Source organism: Oryctolagus cuniculus, chromosome 1, assembly GCF_964237555.1.
Source record: "Oryctolagus cuniculus chromosome 1, mOryCun1.1, whole genome shotgun sequence".
Classification (NCBI taxonomy): domain Eukaryota; kingdom Metazoa; phylum Chordata; class Mammalia; order Lagomorpha; family Leporidae; genus Oryctolagus; species Oryctolagus cuniculus.
In genome coordinates this window covers 207,946,157-207,968,826 of record NC_091432.1, presented here as the reverse complement: position 1 = coordinate 207,968,826, position 22,670 = coordinate 207,946,157, and the positions used below count along the sequence as shown (strand labels likewise).

At 38.1% G+C, this 22,670-nt stretch overlaps 1 protein-coding gene across 3 annotated transcripts in view; it reads right to left on the bottom strand.

The window, feature by feature from the left end:
* The window catches only part of SMC2 (structural maintenance of chromosomes 2), a 79,646-nt gene that overhangs the window by 2,198 nt on the left and 54,778 nt on the right, over nt 1-22,670 (bottom strand). For all 3 annotated transcript variants that reach the window (XM_051843475.2, XM_051843481.2, XM_051843488.2), the window contains exons 21-24: nt 20,110-20,310; nt 15,310-15,426; nt 5,301-5,461; nt 1,434-1,581 (exon numbers count right to left, since the gene is read on the bottom strand). In XM_051843475.2, coding sequence (XP_051699435.1) covers nt 1,434-1,581; nt 5,301-5,461; nt 15,310-15,426; nt 20,110-20,310 — 627 coding nt within the window. The remainder of the gene's footprint in view (nt 1-1,433; nt 1,582-5,300; nt 5,462-15,309; nt 15,427-20,109; nt 20,311-22,670) is intronic.

Genomic DNA, 22,670 nt, shown 5'->3' with positions numbered 1-22,670 from the left:
TTATGATATTTTAATAACATCAAAGACTTACATTCCTACACCTCTACCCCAAATTTTGCTAACTTTATATAACTTCAACATTATCTGCAAAAAACAAAACCCTGTCACCATAAACACACATTGTATAATAACTACAACTATAATGAGTACAGCACACAGAGTTGTAGGATGCACAATTTCTGCAAATGTATTTGGAGCCACAGTTCCTATAGCAAGAATATTCATATATTAGAAACAAACTGTTGGGTCCGGTGCTGTGGCGCAGTGGGTTAACACCCTGGCCTGAAGCACCAGCATCCCATACAGGTGCTGGTTCTAGTCCTGGCTGCTCCTATTCCAATCCAGCTTTCTGCTATGGCCTGGGAAAGCAGTGGAAGATGACCAAAGTCCTTGGACCCCTGCATCCACATGGGAGACCCGAAGGAAGCTCCTGGCTCTTGACTACAGATCGGCACAGCACCAGCCATTAAGGCCATCTTGGGAGTGAACCATTGGAGAGAAGACGTCTCTCTCTGCGCAACTCTGACTTTCAAATAAATTAAAATTAAAAAACAAAAAACTGTTCATAGCTTCAGGAGAATTTTCCCTCTAGCCAGGAGAAATGAGGTTTCCCCATTGAGTGTCACATCTAAGGTATATCCCTGAACACTTTTGATTCGATTGTGCATCCTATGGCACCTAGCCACAGAAAATAATTACATTAACCCTAAATCAATTCTATATTGTCGCTCCCCGTCTTCGTGGAGGAACGACACAAGACCCTGCGCTGTTCTTTCTTCTGCTCGGCCTTCCCCGGGTTTGCTGCTGGTTCTTCCCGGGTTGGCTACCGACCCTTCCACCTCCGTGGAAGGGCGGTTCCCCCTAGCCACTTTCCCCACTTCCACGGGGGAGCGGCACACCGCCGGCCGGCTCTCTCGGGGGCTGCACAGGTGTTCCTCGAGATAGATGTTCCCCTTAGATGTTCCTGGTGCATGTTGTCTCTCTCCTCCTTTATAGTCCTCTTCCACCAATCCCAACTCTGCTACCCACACGCCGAGTACGCTGCTCTCCTGCAATCAGGAGCAGGTCCTACAGTTTATTGGTTGAACTGGAGGCAGCTGTGTAGAAGCTGTTTCTCCCTTCTCAGCGCCATATTGTGGGAGAGCAGATGCATAGAATAAGTCTTAATTCCAGTAACTTAGTCTAGTCCGAGTTGCTCCCCACATATATTATGACTAAACTGGATTCTCTCTCATACAACCAATAATCTGAATGACTGGCTCTTATTTTAAAGGTACACTAAAACATTCTATGCTCATTGTAACATAAGTTTATGAAAATAAGGCAGAAAATGCTTTAGAGTGCCCTTTAATCCTAAATATCTTAAAAGAATAGTTCTAGAAAAACAGATATTCCACATAAACCACAGCTGAGAATTTTTTTATGGGCCTTACCTGAGAATGTGTGAAATGAGTACGCAGCATCTGCCCAATATTCTGGGTATGAGAAAGATCCAAGGCTGCATCTACCTCATCCAAGATATAAATTGGAGCAGGTTTGAAGAGGAGCATAGACAGTATTAATGACAGAGCCACTAAAGACCTAAGAAAAGTGGAGTTGAAAAAGAACCATTATTTTTTTTACTACTTATCACCAAACCCTAAAGCAAATCTGTAGTCCTATTAGGACAAATAGTACAGTTTTATGATCAAGTCATATAAAGAGTGTTTAAGTTTCAAACTTCAGTATTTTCGTATTAAAATGTTTATTTTAGCTTTTCATTTTCCTTCATGAGCATTCTCCTTTTATAAGACAATTCTGATACTGTCGTATTTTGGTACTTACCTTTATAACTGACTTAGGTGACATTTTCCACTTTTATTATATATACACCTACACTGAGCATGCACACAGATACTATGCATTTTTTCCTTATATTTTTATTTGCTAGTGCATTGTATAGATTATGATCTGTAACTCTAAGTACTTCAGTGTCAGAAGTTCAGCCAATTCTTACCTAGAATTTGTAGTTATACCTTATGCCGAGATTCCATAACCATGATCTATTTTCTTCTAACTTGCTTACCACTCCTTTTAACTGCATCTATTTGCATTCTGATATTGAAATCAGTCTTTATATTTTTCTTTTTTTTTTTTTTTCTTTTTTTTTTTTGACAGGCAGAGTGGACAGTGAGAGAGAGAGACAGAGAGAAAGGTCTTCCTTTGCCGTTGGTTCACCCTCCAATGGCCGCCGCTGCAGCCGGCGCACCGCGCTGATCCTGGCAGGAGCCAGGAGCCAGGTGCTTTTCCTGGTCTCCCATGGGGTGCAGGGCCCAAGCACCTGGGCCATCCTCCACTGCACTCCCTGGCCATAGCAGAGAGCTGGCCTGGAAGAGGGGCAACCGGGACAGAATCCGGCGCCCCAACCGGGACTAGAACCCGGTGTGCCGGCGCCGCAAGGTGGAGGATTAGCCTATTGAGCCACGGCGCCGGCCAAGTCTTTATATTTTTCTTAAATGTATTTCAATTAAAAAGCATTTATAAAATATTTATAAATTATTTGAAAAATACAATTACAAATACCTCTTGTAATACAATTTTATAATAAATAATTCAATGCTTACAGCATTCCAAATGGCTATTAATGAAGCTACCAACTGTGTGTGTGTGTGTGTGTGGAGGAGTGTGCAACAGTGGAAGGGAAACAAGAAATGCATGAAGTCGTACAAGCATATTGAGACTGAACCACTACAGCCAAAAGCTGAGGTCATTCAGGTAACATAAAAAAATATTTTTCTTTAGCTTTCTCTATGCCAAATGCTTAAGACGTTAAGCTTTAAACTTGATCATGGTGTATCCAAAAATAATTTTAAAGTATTTTAGTTATGTAATAATTTATAGGATTCAGTAGGAAGGGGTACATCCATTTTCTATTCTCTTCTAAATGTGTTCTGGGGGAGCCATGTTGTGGCACAGCAAATTAAGCTGCTTGCTGCAATGCTGGCATCCCACAGTGGAACACCAGTTAAGAGTCTCAGCTGCTCCATTTCCAGGCTCCTGGCAGTTGCACCCATTTGGCGAGTGAAGCAGAGGATGGAAAATCTCTTTGCCTCTCAAACAGATAAGTCTTAAAAATAAGTATTTTCTAAATAATGATACTGGGATTTAAATTATGGGATTCAATTTTGATTAACAAACAACTAGAGCTATTTTCACATCTTAACCTATTTAGAAATTGTATCAATCATGAAGTATGAGCTGGAATATATTTCTACTCAAAATCGCAAAGATGTTCATAGGGAAAATCAACAGATCAATATTTTCTACAAATAAGAGTTATAATATGAGAACAAATCAAGGACTAGGAACTGTACATTCTGTAGGAGAAAAAATTACTAAATCAATTTCCATATGTAAATATTTAGAATTTTTCTTGGGAGGGTTTAATTTTTTATCTGGCTGGCTGCAGCAAAGGTCACATGATCTTTTAAGTTTCTTGGTATGCTGAGTTTCTGCATCATTGTTCTCTAAGGCATGTTTTAGCCAACCCTCTTCATTCCCTTAAGTAAACACAAGGTTCCATCTGGTATCATTTTACTTTTGCCTGAGAATTTCCTTCAATCTGTAGTAGTTATAACAAAATGTTTAGCTTTTGTTTTTCTGTAAAAGCATAACACCTTCAATGTGAAGACTTTTTCTGTTAGATACAGAATTCTAGATTGACACATTTTTCTTTGAGCCCTATAGATATCCTAGACTTCTGGACAAGAATTAATTTACCTCTTTTCCCCTGGTTTCTTCTAAGATTTTTCTCCTAATCACTGGCTGTCAGCAATTTTATACATGACTTGCAGGATTACTGTGTTTGTGTTTATCCTACCTGGAATTCATAAAACCAAAATGTATTGGTTTCAGAATTCATTATATCTGCAATATCTGGGATCATTAAATAATGGTATCTTTCTGTCTGCCTTCTTTTGAAACTTCAGTTATATGTATGTCAGGTAGCCTCTCACAGGATATTAAAGCTCTTTAGCTTTAGTTTTTAATTTTTCAGTTTAGCTTAAATAAAATCTACTAATGTATCTTCAAGTTTAAGCATTTTTCTTTCAGAGTCAGATCTGTTACCTCTGGCAGTAAAATTCATTTCAGGTATACTTTTTTATCTTATAGCTTCTCAAGGTAAAAATACTATTAAAATCAAGTAGAACTTAGAATTATTATGTTCATTTTCTTGGTAATTCTTGAAAATAGAGCATCTAACTCTGATTTCCTTGTCTCCTACTTCTGTCATTTCTTGTTCTGTTTCTACTGACTGACTTTTCTGTATAGTCCTTTTTCTTAATTTTTGTCATATTATTTTTATTCGATCCCTAACACTGTGGTTATTACATTGCTTAGTGTCTTTCTTTAAAGAGCACAGGGCTTTGTTCTGATGAACAATTAAATAACATGCAAATCAGTTTGATCTCTTTTTTTTTTTTTTTTTTTTTTTTTTTTTTTTTTTGACAGGCAGAGTGGACAGTGAGAGAGAGAGACAGAGAGAGAAAGGTCTTCCTTTGCCGCTGGTTCACCCTCCAATGGCCGCCGCTGCAGCCGGCGCACCGCGCTGATCCTGGCAGGAGCCAGGAGCCAGGTGCTTTTCCTGGTCTCCCATGGGGTGCAGGGCCCAAGCACCTGGGCCATCCTCCACTGCACTCCCTGGCCATAGCAGAGAGCTGGCCTGGAAGAGGGGCAACCGGGACAGAATCCGGCGCCCCAACCGGGACTAGAACCCGGTGTGCCGGCGCCGCAAGGTGGAGGATTAGCCTATTGAGCCACGGCGCCGGCCTAGTTTGATCTCTTAAAAATCCTGTTAGGCTTCCTAGGATCTGCCTAGAATAGACTTCACTTCAGGGAAAGCAAAGACCAAATGCAAAAGTGCTGCTTTTTGGGACTCCAAAATTCCAGTCTCTGTTTCCTACATTTACTGATACTATTAAGTTCTATTTGGATTCCTTTCTGCAAGTAGAGAGAAAGCTGGGGTTGACATAGGGCTCAGAACTTTTGTTTCCTCTTTCAGATCTCATGGTCCAGGACTACTAATTTCCTAATGTTTGAAAATAGTTATTTTTCATCTAGTGACCTAGCTGCTTATTTTTGCTGAAAACTAATTTAGTCAAATGCTCCAACCAACATTTTTAGCCTTCTACTCCTGTGTTAGGCTCCTTAAACACCATATGCAAAGGTAACTAAGCAAATAAAAAACTGAGTAATGAAATTGTAGATTATAACAAAATACTACAAATGAAAAACTGTAATATTACAAAAGAATTACTCACCTTTGGCCGCCACTAAGTTCAGTTAGGTTTTCTTTCCAGGTATTTCCTAAGGCTACCTTGAACTCCAGACCATCCAAAACAGTTTGCCCTTCTGGTGGTGCAAGCATAGCATTAGCACCAGGCAAAAGAGTAGAAAAAATAGACCCAAAGTCCTTATTCACCTGGATTTAAAAAAAAAAAAATCATATGCAGGATATCCAGTGTGGTGTTTCTTACTTTAACACATGGGTTGTCAAATTATGGTCCATGTGACTCATCTGGCCATGACCATTCATTTACATTGTTTATAGCTGCTAGTTCTGTAATAGTCAAGCACTGGAGCAGGGACTGGGTGGGTCAAAAAGCTAGAAATACTTACTATCTGACCATTTACCGATAGTTTAATGAGCTCATCCAGGGAGAACTGGAGACTATGTGGCTCTACCCCTAAATTTTCATACTTGAGAACGTAATGTAGGAATCCTCAAGACACACACAATTGTATCACACAGAAAACAAAATTTTTACAGAAGTAAATATAAAACAGATGTTTGGCATAAACCTTTCTCTAATAAAACATTTTTTCCTGCCGACTAAGAGTAAGATGGTCCTGTGTTTCTGAACTAAAGTGTAGAGGACCAGGATTACAAGAGAAAAATGCTAAGGAACCTATCTGAACCTTCTCCTGTTAAGCCACATTAGAAAACAACGTAAGACTTATGGTCAACATCTTAGCTTGTAATACGGTAATTTCTGTGTATGTATACATGATCATTGATTTGGCAGTTTGGCCACCTGTCTTCAAAGACATGACTACAGCACACATATGCCCTTCCATCTTCAAGGGTGTGATGGTCATTTTCAACACGGAAATTTTAGATTCAGGTATGCAAAATTTCAATCATAAACAGACACTTATTTTTATTATTTGAAAGGCAAAATACAGCAAGATAGTGCCTGCAACAGCTGGGCTGCACTGAAGCCAGGAGACAAGAACTCAATCCAGATCTCCATGGGAGTAGCAGAGTCTCAACTCCTTGAGTCATCATCTGCTTTCAGCCAGAATATATATGGATTAGTAAGAAGCTGGAGCTAAGAATGGAGCCAGGACTCAAAGTAACAAGGAAATTTCCTACACATAGCTGTGCTCCCAAATATAGTTAGGAATCCATATTTTAAGAGCAACAGCATACCTGTTGAGAAATTTCCTACAAAGTGGCAACAGAATCTACTCATTTGGAAATGTTGGGAAATAGCATAGTATTTATAAATGTCCCCTTTTCCCCCCTTTATGACCAGGCAAGAGAGAAGTGAAGTGGCTCAGGACAAAGATAGCACATGTTGTTACTAAAACCTGAATACAACCACAGATGACACTGTGTAGAAATGCTTCCAAAAGGGAAAACAGAAACTTATATATGGCTATAATCTCTGTAAGTTAACATATATGTATATATGTGCGTGCATGCATGCTATGTGTGTGTATATATTCATAGAACCATACAGATGAAATACAATGATTTTACCTAAAATATTCTGGTTCTGTGAATCAAGTATGCTTTACATCAGAATGAAATATATAATGTTGGTAATAACTTCTTCATTAGGTAACTGTAAGGACTGAATGAGAAAATTAATTTCATAACACTGACTTAACAGGCACACAATGCATGTTACTTGCTTTGGAAAACCCTTGGGAACTGGAAAGGAATCAGTTTGAAGATTCCAGGAGCTATGAAGGAGAAAGGAGGATGGAAGTCTGCTTGTTGTACAAGAATAATGGAGTCAACTTTCTGCATGCATTTTTTAAGAGATAAATACTACAGAGAGTGGATCACTGAAGTAAGTCGTGGAAAAAACAAGGTGACTGAAAATAAAGTTCCTACCAGAAGTGATAAGAAAGAGGAGTTAAGGTGCCCAATTTAACCCTGGTTGATACAGGTTTGCTAAAGTACTAAAGAGCACAATAAGTATGTTTGGAATCTTGTAGAAATAGGAAAACGCCCACATGAGACTAAAGAATTATCCTAAAGGAGACAGATGAAGCCATGAAAGTAGAAACAACAGTGAAAAAGCCAGAAATCCTCCCAATTTGTCCAAAAAAAAAAAAGCAATTGAGATTATGCTGAATGAAAGTACTGTAGAAGGAAAATACTGAATTTGTTTTTTGTTCAATTTCTAAGAGTTACTAAGGTAACAGCAACAGGCATTTTTAACTTTATTCTGATGTTACAAAATAGAAACCTAATTCTTCTAACATTTGGCTATATGATATGAATGAGGCTATTTCTAAACATTTATAAACTATTTTCCTCATCTATAAAGAAACAGAATTGTTTTAAAGTAATTCATGTAAAATAATTAGGATTCACTAATTACTGTGTTAGTTAATATTATTAGTCTAACATGACTACTAGGGCCATGTAGAATGAATATCTATGAATTCTGAATGGTAAAGAATGCTATCAATTGTGCTAGAGGAAATGAGGGGAAAGAGGGCAGAATTGATATCCATGCATTCCCTCCATGACAAAGGACCCAAGAAAAAGCACAGCTATCTCATGGGAGTATTTGAGGCTGACAACCCATGGGATGTGGCAGAGACAATGACAGCCATGAAGGCTCTATAAAGAAGGGAAATCGGCATAGAACAGATGCTCTCCTCTCCTCTCAAGACCAACGCTGCACAAAAGGGGACTTCAATTGGAGACAAATCAGAACACCAGTAGTCCCCTCTCTCAATATAAAGAAGTCTTTAATTCTTGTTTTGAGCCCAGTTTGGGGAGCTATTGGGTTAATGAGCTGCTGGTACTGTACCTTCACCCTGCCCACTGCCAACACAGTACTCTTGCTAACCCAGTGACTAATGAAGCAGCCCAGCAACACAGCCAGCTTACCCTAAGCAGCATGGCTTGTGAAGGACTAGGAAGGAGGTGATCTGCACGGTCCACCCACACTTAGTTTTTGCACCCTGAGCAGCATAGCAGAGTCCCAGGAGGACTCAGCCTACAGAAGCCCCTGTGAAGTGGTCACGCTCACCATCCTGTGGCCTCAAATACCCCATACTCTGAAGTGTGACTTATTAAGGCCCTAGAAACAGATGTTCAGCCACCCTTTGCCCCAGAAGCTAGAGATCCCATCCTGAGTAGGCTGGCCCCAGTGAAGCCATCTGTGTAGTCATTAAGTCTGACAGGTGCCGCAACTGGCCCTTTGACAGCCTTAGACATGGAAAGGCATGCCACACTGTCACCAGGAATGCTGTGCAACACTAACTAGTGGACAAAAGAGAGGACTTGTACCTACATAGTCATCAGAAACTGGTGGATGCCACACCAGTCATGACTTAACTGAAAGGGACCGTCCAAGTATTCCTGCCCCAACATAACTCTTATAAACCAATAGGTGACTCAACCCACAGCTGGGCACACTATGAAGAGCTACCAGTGAACCAACCCTGCTGGCAGCAGAATAGGCCACTGAGATACATACAGATACTGCTGACATTGATGATCACAGAACAAGCTACCTGGACTCTATAATAGTGCTAATTTGGAACCAAATCCAGTGTAATTTATCGAACTAAAATCCTATGACACATTGCCTGCAGAAAATCTTTCATTAAAAATGCCACTATAATGTAGAGGCAAATGATGTGCCAGATGCACAAATATGAACATACGGACACAGATGTGTGGAGAAACTAAAACTCCACTGCAAAGGAACACAATAACTCCAGCAACAGACCCCAACACAAAGGAAATCAATAAACTACCTTGACAAGAATGAAAATAAATTAAGAATTCAATATGATATAATATCCCAACTCAACAAAATTAGGAAGACAATTCATGATATGACTAAGAAATTCGGCAAAGGTGGACAGATGAGTTTTAAAATCTCAAATGAGAAATATAGTTGAGAGTGTCAATGGCAGACTAGATGAAGCAGAATTTCTCAAAGAAAAGTACCTTGAAATAACAAAGTCAGATGATAAATACACAGACACTACCAAGGACCAATAAAGCCTATGAGACTTATGGGACACAATTAAGCATGTTGTATACGTGGTATGATGTATGTGTTTAAGTTACTGTTTGGAATGTCTGCATCCCACAGTAGGCTGCAGGTTCAGGTCCTGGTTACTCTGTGCTTCTGATCCAGCTTCCTGCTAATATGCTTGGGAAGCAGTGGAGGATGATAGTCCAAGTACTTGGGTCCCTGCCACTCATGTGGGAGATCTAGATGGAGTTCCTGGCTTCAGGTGAGCACTTGGGGAGTAATGGTGAAAGATCTCTTTCCCTTTCTGTCTTTCCTCTCTGTCACTCAGCCTTTTATTTTGAAAGACTGGAGAGTGAGAAATCTTCCATCTGCTGGTTGACTCCACAGATGGCCATATGACCAGAACTGGGCCAGGTCAAAGCCAGGAACTTCATCTGGGTCTCCCACATGGAAGCCAGGGTCCCAAACACTTGGGCCATCTTCCACTAATTTAGCCAGGCTATTAACAGGAAGCTGGATTTCAAAAGAACCAGGACACAAACCAGCACCTACACATCACAAGTGGTACCTTAACCTATGCTACAAGGCCAGCCCCTAAAATAAGTCTTAAAACAGCAAACATTTGCATTATGGGTGTTCTAGAAAGAGAAGAAAAGGAAAAAACAACAACACTGAAATCCTATTCAAATAAATAATTTCTGTGTTGGGAAAGATAGTCATCATGGTCCAAAAAGAAAAAACACCCCTGATAGACACAACCAAATAAGTGTCATTTCTGAGATACATTAAAATCAGACATCCAAAAGTCCAAAGACAGCAAGAGGAAAATGTGGAGTCAAATACAAGGAATCCCATTGTGGTGTAGCAGTACCGTCATCCCACATGTGCACTGGTTTGAGTCCCGGCTTTTCCATCAGTACCAACCCATATACCAGTGGAGGAAGGCCTAAGTGCTTGGGTCCCTGCACTCATGCGGAAAACCCAAAGAAGCTTCAAGCCCCTGGCTTTAGCCTGGCCCAGCCCTGGCTGTTGTAACCGTCTTGGGAGTGGACCAGCAGATGGAAAACCCGTTTCTCCCTCTTTCTGTAACTGCTTTTCAAATAAATAAAGTAAATCTTAAAAAATAAAAGAGAATCCCCATGAGAAACAGCAGACTTCTCAGGAAACACTTCAGGTCAGGAAAAAAGTGGGATTATATATTCAAAATCCCCAAGAATACTATACCCAAAAAGCTGTCCTTCAGAATGATTGGCAATAGTCTTTTAAACAAACCAGAGTGAATTCATGACCATCAGACTGGCTACACAAGCCAAACTTCAGAGACTCCTACATTAAAAGCAAAAAGATGATACCTACAATCATGAAAAACTCATACAAAAGTACAAAGCTCACTAGTAGATACTTAAAACAGAAAGAAGATAATCAAACCTTATCAAATACAGGAAGCCACCAAATCACAAACAAAAGAGTAAAAAGGGAATAAATGCTGTACAATCAGAGAAACAGTAACAAAATGATGGAAGTTTATCTTTACTTATTAATAACTTGATTGTAAATCCATGAAAACCAAGACCCAACAAAAAGTTGTGTACAATAAACTAACTTCACTAGTAAAAATATACCCAAGACTTAAAATGAAGGGGTGGAAGAAGATCTTGTAAACAGAAAGTAAAAGCCAGCAAGAGTAGATGTATTACATAGGCGTATACTTCAAGTAAAATATACAAAGAGACAAAGACATGACATAATGATTAAGGGGATCACTTCAACATGAAATACCAATTATATATTTATATGGGCACAACGCTGGAGCACCTAGTTACATAAAGCAAACACTCAATTTGAAAGGAGAGCTAGACTCTAATATAATAATGGCTGGGAATTTCAACACTCAACTTTCATCAATGAACAGATCATTTAGAAAAAAATCAATAAACACTGGAGCTAAACTACAGATCAAATGGATCTAGTAATCATTTACAGAACATTTCATGCAACAGCTGCAGAGTACACATTCTTCCATGAGAACATGGAACACTCTCCAAAAGAGACATGTTAAGCCACAAAACAAGTGTCAACAAATTCAAAAAATTTATCTTTGACCACAACTGAAAAAAACTAGAAATAACAAATTATAAACTGCAGAAATAGGTAGAAACTAGGCCGGCGCCGTGGCTCAATAGGCTAATCCTCCGCCTTGCGATGCCGGCACCCCGGGTTCTAGTCCCGGTCGGGGCACTGGATTCTGTCCCAGTTGCTCCTCTTCCAGGCCAGCTCTCTGCTGTGGCCCGGGAGTGCAGTGGAGGATGGCCCAAGTCCTTGGGCCCTGCACCCACACAGGAGACCAGGAGAAGCACCTGGCTCCTGGCTTTGGATCAGCGCGGTGCGCCGGCCGCGGCGGCCATTGGAGGGTGAACCAACAGCAAAAGGAAGACCTCTCTCTCTCTCTCTCACTGTCCACTCTGCCTGTCAAAAAAAAAAAGGTAGAAATTAAACTGTCTGGTCAATGAAGAAATCAAATGGGAAATTTTAAAAAGTTCTTGAAAGAAATGAAAATATAACATTCCCAATATCGTGGAAAACAGCAAGAGTAGTACTAATGGAAAAGTTTGTAGTAAACAATGCCTACATCAAGATAACAGATTTCATATAGACAACCTAAACAATGTATCAATTCATATCAAGAACTTAGAAAAGGAAGAAAAAACTCCGCTCAAAATTAATAGAAGGGGGAGACATCAGAGCCCAAATAAATACTGACAACCAACCAACCAAAAACACTTAAGAGTTGATTTTTGATAAGACCAAATTGATTAAAAAATAAGGCATTACAACAGATATCACTGAACTATAAAGACTATTGGGGACTAAAGCAAATAATTTATACCAACGAATTTGAAAACCTAAGTGGATAAATTAGTGCATACATGCATATAACCTACCAAAACTGAACCATGAGGACAGGTACCTGTAAAAATGGAACATAGTAGGACTGAATCAGTAAGAAAAAAGTTTTTCAGTAATGAGCAGACCAATAAGAGATTCCTTCCTCCTGAATTTAAACAAACCTTTAAGGAAGAATTAACACCAATTCATCTCAAATGATCCTACAGAATTCAAAGCGAAAAACTTTCCAAACCCATTCTAAACAGTCAGCATTACCCTGACAACAAAGCCAGAAACTGACACAAATAAACTAAATACCAATATCCCTAATGAACAGATGAAAAATTCTCAACAAGATACTAGCACACAGAATCCAACAACACATAAAAACATTATTTAACATGTAAAATGGGATCTGTACTAGGGATGGGAGGATGGTCATGACAATTACCCTCAAAAAATTGGGTAAATATTGACAAATCCAGAGTCAACAGGTTGCAGAATACAAAGACAACATTTAAAAATCAATGCCTTTTAAAATAAAGCAATCCAATTTCTAATAGCTCAAAAAATAAATCCTAGAGATAAATTTAACCAATGAAGTGAATGATCACAATAATGAAAATTACAAAACACTGCTTGAAAGGAAATGAAGGACACAAAGAAATGAAGATATTCCATGTTCATAAATTGGAAGAATCAATATTGTTAAAACGTCTATACTACTGAAAGTGATTTACAGATTCAGTTCAATTCTTATTAAGAAAGTAGGCCGGTGCCGCTGCTCAATAGGCTAATCCTCCACCTGCGGCGCTGGCACACCAGGTTCTAGTCCCGGTTGAGGTGCCGGATTCTGTTCCGGTTGCTCCTCTTCAGTCCAGCTCTCTGCTGTGGCCCGGGAGGGCACTGGAGGATGGCCCAAGTGCTTGGGCCCTGTACCTGCATGGGAGACCCGGAGAAGCACCTGGCTCCTGGCTTCGGATCAGCGCAGCACCAGCCACAGTGGCCATTGTGGGGTGAACCAACAGAAAAGGAAGACCTTTCTCTTTGTCTCTCTATCACTGTCTACTCTGCCTGTCAAAATAAAAAATAGAGAAAGCAGTAACATTCTTTAAAGAAAAAGGAAAACACTAGTAAAATTTCTATGGAACCATGAAGTCCTCAAATAGGTCAGGCAACCCTGAGCAAAAAGAACAAAGCTGGGGGGGTTTCCAATACTTGACTTCTAAGCACATACTAGAAAGCTACAGTAACCAAACAGCATGGTACTGGAATAAAAACAGACATATACAGCAATGGAACTGATTAGAAAACCTGGAAATAAATCCAGATATTTACATTCACCTTTTTTTCAAGAGGCAGTAAGAACAAACATTGAGGAAGGGAAAGCCTGTTCAATAAATGCTTCTGGAAAAAGGAGATATCCATGTGCAGAATTTCTGTCTCACCCTATAGGTCTGCCAGGTAAATAAAAATATAATCTCTAAAAAGACAGACCCCTATCTTTCACAATATGTAAACATCACCTCAAAATGATCAAAGACTTAAGTGAAAGATATGAAAATACTATAACACTGGGGAAATACTTCAGTATATTATCTGGGCAATTTTTGTGATATGATTCCACAAGTTCAGTAAACAAAAGCCAAAGATGACAGATGGATTACGTCAAACTAAAAAGCTGCTGCAGAGCAAGTAAATAACAAAGAGAAAAGAATGGTTATAAAACCTGTCAGATGAACAGTTTGCAGATGTTTCTCCCAAATAACTCAATAATAAAAACTGATTAAAAATGAGTCAAACTTGAATACACATTTCTCTGAAGTACCAAGGGCAAATAAGTATATGAAAAAGTGCTCAACTTCACTAATTATTAAAATTTCATGGAAAAATAGAATTATAGGCAGTTTTATTTTGGTGCAAAAATTTTTAAATCCATATAGTTATAAACAAAAATTTTTGAAGACCCTGCATATATCTAAAGGAATCCAAATCAGTGAGACATGTGCACTGCTACATTTATTGCAGCAGTATCCATATTCTGGCTATTGTGAAATCAACTTATATGTTCCACATTTTCTTTATCTGTTCTTCTGTTGTGGAACATCTACACAACGGGATATTATTCAGCCATTTTTTAAAAAGAATGAAATCATACCACTTGCAGCAACACAGATGGAACAGCAGCATATTATGTAAGTGAAGTAAGGTATCCTTACGAAGACAAATACTATACACTCTCCCTTAAATGTAGAGGCTAACAAGTTGATACCACAGAAGCATAGAAAAGAAACAACAGCGTAGGCAGAGTTTGTAGGTGGATGGGATGCAGAGACAATTGTTAGTATATAGCAAGGAAGTGACTGGATAGGAGGAATAACTTCTAATGTTCTATAGCACATTAAGATAACTGAATATTGCAAAAAAAGTTAGAGGATTTTGAATTTCCCCAACACAAAGAAACAGCTGTCTGAGGTGATAAACATTATCAACTGCCTAGAGCTGATCATTTTACATATATATATATATATATATATATATTGAAATGTCATATGGTATCCTGTATGTACAATTACTATGTATCAATAAAAGTAAAATTGCATATAAAAAATCTTTCTAAGCTAAGGTTCTTAAAACTAGTATTTGGCCTTAGTGAATTTGACAACAGAAATATAAGACCATAAAACTGAATGAGTCTCTGAACACGGTTTTCATTTTCCAACATTTATAGAGCACCCTAACGTGAAACTGAGATTGCCTATTTGTAGACTGAGTACAGTATGGAGGACACAGGATAGAGTCTAACGTTTTTACAGTCTCAGAAACAGGAAAGGTAACAAATAAGGTAAGAATAGAAAATGGAGAAAGCTAGCAAGTTAGGAATTTAACATAACTTAATCAGTACTAGGCTATGAGATTATGCTGCAGTGACACAAACTTACCTTTAAACATCTAGTAGTAGCAAAAGCTAAACAGACAAAATATATTTAATAAACTAGGGGAAGTTTTACTTACGGATTAAGCATATACCACATTCAAACACAAATTACTCATCTCAAATTAATCTTAGCTCATAAACCTACCGATGATATTCTTCATTCTTTCCTCACACAGAATAAACGATACTATTTTGGGGTTCAAATACCTTTTGCCAAGCAATATTTAGGGCTTGGTTTTTCTTCTGGTCAAGGTCTTCTATGGTTGCAAGAATTTTGGATTTGTCATTTTCCACAATTCTCTTCTTTTTCATCAAGTCATTATACTGTGAGATAAAAAGCATACTTAACTAGGAAAATATAAAATTTCCTCTGTTCTGTAATACAGTGAGGAATAAAAAGGTTTCATTATTTTTACCTTAATGCATGATTCTATTTACCAAAAAGATATAAGCACTAAGAATTATTATATCAAATCACGAAGAAAGTAAACACACATATATATAAATAAAATTCTGCCATAAGAATTGAGAATTTATACAAGAAGCTCATGAAATATCTTGACTCTCCTAATATCTATGGTCCTAGCATTCAAGGTAAAAAGGAAAATGTGATACATAAAAATTCAAGTAAAAGTAGCCCTGAATACTTTTAAAGCCAGTCTTGACAGCAACAAGAGCGAAATTTTAATTTTCACCATGACATACAGGTTCTACCTAAGATATCTCTTATTTATCTAACTTTAGAATTCTTGCTGTTCTAACATTGTTTTTTTTAGTTTCTAGAAAAAAATAAACTGATTATTTTATGGCCCTTGAATTGTTCTTGTTCTTTCTTCCTGAAATCTTTCCCTTTTTTTTTTTTTTTTTTGGACAGGCAGAGTGGACAGTGAGAGAGACAGAGAGAAAGGTCTTCCTTTGCCGTTGGTTCACCCTCCAATGGCCGCTGTGGCCGGCGCACTGCGCTGATCCGAAGCCAGGAGCCAGGTGCTTCTCCTGGTCTCCCATGCAAGTGCAGGGCCCAAGGACTTGGGCCATCCTCCACTGCACTCCCGGGCCACAGCAGAGAGCTGGCCTGGAAGAGGGACAACCGGGACAGAATCCAGTGCCCCGACCAGGACTAGAACCTGCTGTGCCAGCGCCGCAGGCGGAGGATTAGCCTGTTGAGCCACAGCGCCAGCCTTCATTCCCTCTTTCTAACATAACTGAAACTCAAATTTCAGCTTAAACATCATAATGTGGGGCAGGCACAGCACAGCGGGTTAAGCCACCAGTGGCAACGCTAGCATTCCATGTGAGCACTGGTTCAAGTCCCACTTCCTATCCAGAAACCCGTTAATGTACTTGGGAAACTGTGGAAAATGGCTCATACCCATGTGGGAGAGGAGGATGGAATTCCTGCTCCTGGCTTCAGCCCTGGCTGTTGCAACCATTCAGGTAGTGAACCAGCAAACAGAAGATCGCTCGATTTTTCAATCTCTCTCTCCTGCATCCATCACTCTGCCTTTCAAATTAATATGTATTTTTTTTTTTAAATCACTCTTTAGAGTGGACTTCCTTTAAGGGAGGGTGTTGATGGAGAGATACCATGAACAATAGAAGAACTTGTGAAGTTTATTTTAACCCATTTCTATTCAAAACCTCACATTTCAAAGAAGTTTCATATTCTCCCTAAATAACTATAGCTAACTGGGGAGTGAACCAGTGGATGGAAGACTGCTCTCTGGGCCTCTCTTTCTCTGTGTAACTCTTTCAAATAAATAAATCTTTAAAAAAAAAAAAAAAAAAAAAAAACTACCGCTAACTCAGCTATCTTCCTTGCTCTTTTTATCCTTTATGGCAAAACTCAAAATCTCTTCCCTAGATTAGAAGCAAGACAGAAGCTTAGTAAGACATTCTACCAATCTGAAAAGATATTCAAGCACCAAACCCTTTGACAAAAAATGAGGAAGCCAGTCCAGTGATTGCAGAAGGAATATATGAACTCGCCTGGGGGCCAAGTGCAGACTTGTGTCCCAGCTGATGGGACTTCTATTCTGGCTAGCTTCACTTGTGGCTGACTACAGCAGTCTCAGGCCCAGGGACCACTTCAGAATCAGGCAGGTCAAAGAAGCACGGGCCTTGGGCTTGCTTCTATGCTGCTCTGGTTTCTGCAAGCTGTGAACTCCAAGTGGCCAGAAGGGTGCCCAGCCTACTCATCTCCCAAATCCAGGCAGCACAACAAATTAAACATAATTGCTTAGGTGAAGAAAATAAAGGTGGGTGTTCAGTCACTGCACAGGAGCCAAGGGGCTGGTGCCACCATGAGAACAGAGGCAGGTAGACTCCTGCAGTGCCTTACCAATGACTCCGGATAAGATGTCTGGGCTCACCCTAGCCTGAGGTCAAGGCTTTGTTGGGACACATTAACCTTTGCAGGCAATTCTCTACCACAAGATATATTATACTCAAGCTCTAAGGTAAAAGATAAAGGGGATTCTCAAAGCAGCAAAATAAAGAAATCAAATTTATATGGTTGTCTCAATCTACCCAAAAGTAAATTTCTCAGTAGAAACCTTATGAGAAAAGAGAATTGTATGAGATTTTCATAGTTATAGAAAGAAAAAATATTCTTAACTGATAGAGGTTTATTTGTTATCTAGTAAATCTATCCCTTGGATATAAAGAAGAAATAAAAAAATTACCAGAAATAGCTGAGTTCATAATCACCAGATCTGTCCCTACAAAAACTGTTAAGGTAGTCCTTTAAACGAAAAGTACAAGATATTAATGAAGATGAAGAAAATATAAAAAGGATGGTACAAAATTCACCGGTAAGGATGGTACAAAATTCACAAAAATTTGGAATGCTCTAATATTATAAACACAGTGCTAACTATTTATACCATTAGTATAAAGGGTAAAAAACAAAACTGAAAAATTACAGTTACTTTAATATGGGAAGAAATATGCAATATAGGGAGATGTAAAATGGAACCTGGTATCATCAAATCACTACAGGAGAACACTGGGGAAACTCTGCAGGACATCAGCATAGCCAAAGACTTCTTGGAAAACACCCCAGAAGCACAGGCAATAAAAGAAAAAATAGATAAATGGGATTATATCAAGCTAAGAAGCTTCTGTTCTGCAAAGGAAACATTTAAAGTGAAGAGACAACTGACAGAATGGGGGGAAATTTTTGCAAACTATGGATTAAGATCCAGAATTCTATAATGAGCTCGAGGAACTCAACAACAAAACAGTCCAGTTAAGAAATGGGGAAAGGACTAGAACAGGCATTTTTCAAAAGAGGAAATTAAAATGGCCAACAGACACACATGAAAACATACTCAGGATCATTAGCCATCAGGGAAATGCAAATCAAAGCCACAGTTAAGTCTCACCTCACCCCAGTTAGAATGGCTCTTCTACAGAAATCAAAAAACAATAAATTCTGGTGCGAATGAGGGGCAAACAGTTCCCTAATCCAGTGCTGGTAGGAATGCAAACAAGTACAGCCATTATGAAAGACAGTATGGAGACTCCTCAGAAAGCTGACAATAGATCTATCATATGAACCAGCCATCCCACTCCTGGTAATTTATCCAACTGAAATGAAATCAGCATAGCAAAGATATGGAATCAACTCAGATTTCCTTCAACTAATGACTTGATAAAGAAAATGTGGGCTGGCACCGCGGCTCAATAGACTAATCCTCCACCTGTGGCACTGGCACCCTGGGTTCTAGTCCCAGTTGGGGCGCTAGATTCTGTCCTGGTTGCCCCTCTTTCAGGTCGGCTCTCTGCTGTGGCCCAGGAGTGCAGTGGAGGATGGCCTAAGTTCTTGGGCCCTGCACCTGCAGGGGAAACCAGGAGAAGCACCTGGCTCCTGGCTTCGGATCAGCGTGGTGTGCCGGCCGCAGAGGCCACTGGAGGGTGAACCAACGGCAAAAAGAAAGACCTTTTTCTCTGTCTCTCTCTCACTATGCACTCTGTCAAAAAAAAAAAAAAAAAAAAAAAAAAAAAGAAAGAAAGAAAAAGAAAAAAAAGAAAATGTGATATATAATACACACACACACACACACAATGGAATACTACTCAGCTGTAAATAATATTGAAATACTGTCTTTTGCAAGAAAATGGATGGAACTGGAAACCATTAAGCTTACTGTAATAAGTCAGTCCCCAAAAGACAAACATCGTATTTTCACCGATCTGTGGTTAATTAAGAGTGCAAAAAATGTAATGTATATGAATGAAATTGACATTTTGAGATTTGACTAATGTTTATAGCCCATGTCTATACTCTTGAGGAACAGTGGTCTTCGTTACTTACTACTTGAATTCTTTATTTGGTGGAGGGTTAAGCTTGTGATTATAATAAACAAAGTATGTCATTGTAAAAATCAAAAGCAAAAAGGAGGAGGGAGGGTAAGGTGGGAAGTATCATTGTACTTATAAATTTGTATATATGAAATACATGAAATTTGTTCACATTATATAAATAAAATTTAAAATAAAAAAAGAACAGATCACATTATCAAGTAATGGAGAGCACTTAAACTAAAAAGATGTTGCTGGATTAGTGAAACATTGTTACATACTAAGTTTTAATCAATACTCATATGATGATTTCTGTATAAACTAAAATCAAAAAGAAGATAGCAGGTATGGAATAACTGTTGAGGAAGCAGAAATCTCTATTTTTCAAGGCAAATGAAAGAAATGTGAGGAATCAACAAGATTCAAAAATGTAGTTTTTATTTATACACACACACACACACATATCCCATGTTTATGGCAAAGAGCAAAAGCCAGTGGAAAAATCATTCAAGGTAAAAAAATGTAAACACCTGATAGCATAAAAAGAATGATTTAAAAAAAGGAAAGAAAAGGAAACAAACAAAACAAGTACCTAGGACATTAAGCAAAAGGTTGACTTTAATAATTCTATCAGGGGTCATACAGAGCCATCATTCAAAATACCATGTTCTAATGTGGCAAGATATTTAGAGGAAATTGACTTACTCGCTCTTCAGCTTCTGTCAGTACATTCATAGCTCTCATATTGACGTTTCGTCCTAGTTTCTCCTTCAATTCTTGTAACTTCTGAAGTCTCTGACCAGCTTCTTTTGGGTTGTTACTTTTGAAATCATAAGCACTATTGGGTTGGCCAAATAGGTGTCTCTCTGCACTAATCCACCCATAATCTTTCAACATTTTTGATACCTACTCACATATGAAAATAAAAGGATCCATGATTATTACATATTACAAGCTTCTTAACTATTTACTAATTTTAAATCAAGTATTTGCTGAGAAATAGTACACACTCATTCATTTAAAAAATGTTCACTATTAATAGGACAAAAGGATGACCATTCGTATTTGCAGCATAGGCTCAGGAAATAAGAAATTGTATAGAAGATCTGTCTATTACTTAAGCACTAGGAGAGGAGTCAACTCATAGAGAAACTTTTACAAAGTACAGGTTGAGTGTCCCTGATCTGAAATGCTTGGGACCAGAAGTGTTTCAGATTTTAGCAGATTTTGGAATATTTACAAGTATAAACATGAAATTCATTTATTTCATATATACCTTACACACTTAAGCCAAAACGTAATTTTACTCAATATTTTTGATGTGCCTGCATTCTGACAAAAATCCATTGCAGTGTGGCAGGTATGGGGTTTTCTGCTTTTCATATCTTCTCAGCAATCAAAAAGTCTTGGATTTTAGAGCATTTCAGATTAGGAATGCTCAAACTGTATATGTAAAACATCTCCGTTAAAATGAAATGTTAGATCAAGCTCCTTTAAATTTTACCAAATTCAATTTATTGTTTCAAAAAAACAATTTGTGAAAACTTTTTTATAATGTAGTAAGCCATAGATTTGATAAGCTTAAAGAACCCTAACTATGAGATGTAATAATTGTCTCTCAGAATTATAATCTAAGAAAAAAAGTCCCTAAACATTGACCTCATCTCTGTGTGTCACCAACAAGGTATAGTATATGTCTTCATATAAAACCTATTAAAAATTTAAAATTGAAGCACTTCTAAAGAACTTATTCTCCCACCAGAATTGTTTCAAGATCATTTTTAATGACAGAATATAATCCCTTTCAGAATAGCCTAATTAATTCCATAAGTATGATATCACCTCTACATCCTAACATAAAACCATTTATAAGCTATCTTCCTTGCTGACCTGCATTCCTGTATACATGCTGCTTATCCTTCTATATTTACTACTCAGTGTAATATTGATATAAGTAGGTAGTAATAAATATGATAAACTATGTTTTTCAAAGAATTCCACTTACAAGTCCCTCCTTTTATATCTGTAAAAGCAAATAAAAAGAAGACAGTCACCAGTACTAGCATTTTCAATTACAAAGAAAACTATTAGCAGTAATACTGGCATTGGTGATATCTCGGTAAGCCAACTAACATTAAGCTATGCGACTAATGGGAAATCAATAGTAATACAATAAAGTAAGAGATTATGATATATTCATAAAAAATTTTTTTTAAGTCAAGTAATGAACCTGAACAGGAAACCACAGTTCTTTCAGAGGTGAAAAGAACATTTTAAATGTTCTTAGTGATCTTTGACATTAAAAAGGCACCAAACTACAAATACTCATAGGAAACCAAGATATATGAATTAAGACTACATGGTGGGCAGGCGCTGTGGCATAGTGGATGAAGCCACTGCCTGCAGTGCTGGCATCCCATATGGGCACTGGTTCAAGTCCCGGCTGCTCCACTTCTGATCCAGCTCTCTGCTATGGCCTGGAAAAGCAATAGAAGATGGCCCAAGTCCTTGGACCCCTGCACCTGCGTGAGACCCTGAAGAAGCTCCTGGCTTCGGACCAGCATAGCTCTGGCCATTGCAGCCAACTGGGGAGTGAATCAGCAGATGGAAGACCTCTCTCTCTCTCTCTGCCTCTCCTCCTCTCTGTGTAACTGACTTTCAAATAAATTAAAAAAAAAAAGACCACATGTATGTAGCTTCTTAACAAGCAACAACTTTCTGCAAAAGCATCTGTTCTCTATAGTACTTAAGTAAAGACATTATGATATATGTAAGAAATTTTAAGATGATCAAAAATAATGAAATAACCTAAAATATATAACTGGCTGGTAAACCTTCAGATTTTTAATAAGATTACAAAAATTGGTAGTGACTTAATATAAGGCATTAAAAAGCCAATTAAATCTTTTTACATATTGTGTGTATGTGTATATTTACTAGTTCTTTGATTTGAAAAAAGGTAAATAGTGCATATATGACTAATACCTAGTAATTAGCTCAATTAACATTTGGGAATATAAAGTTATAAGGATACTTCAAAAAGCTTGTGGAAAATGGAATTAAAAGGTAACTTTAGTTTTAGGCAACAAAACTTGAAAGTCATGAATAGTTTTCTCAAGATATATTTTTCCCATTAACTCTTTGAAGGTACCTTATATGGAGGGATTTCAGAATTTTTTGCACCAAAATAAATGTATTTAATTTCATTTTTTAAAGTACCTTTGTGTTTCCAGAGAGACCACTAAACATTTGGTAAATACATTTTG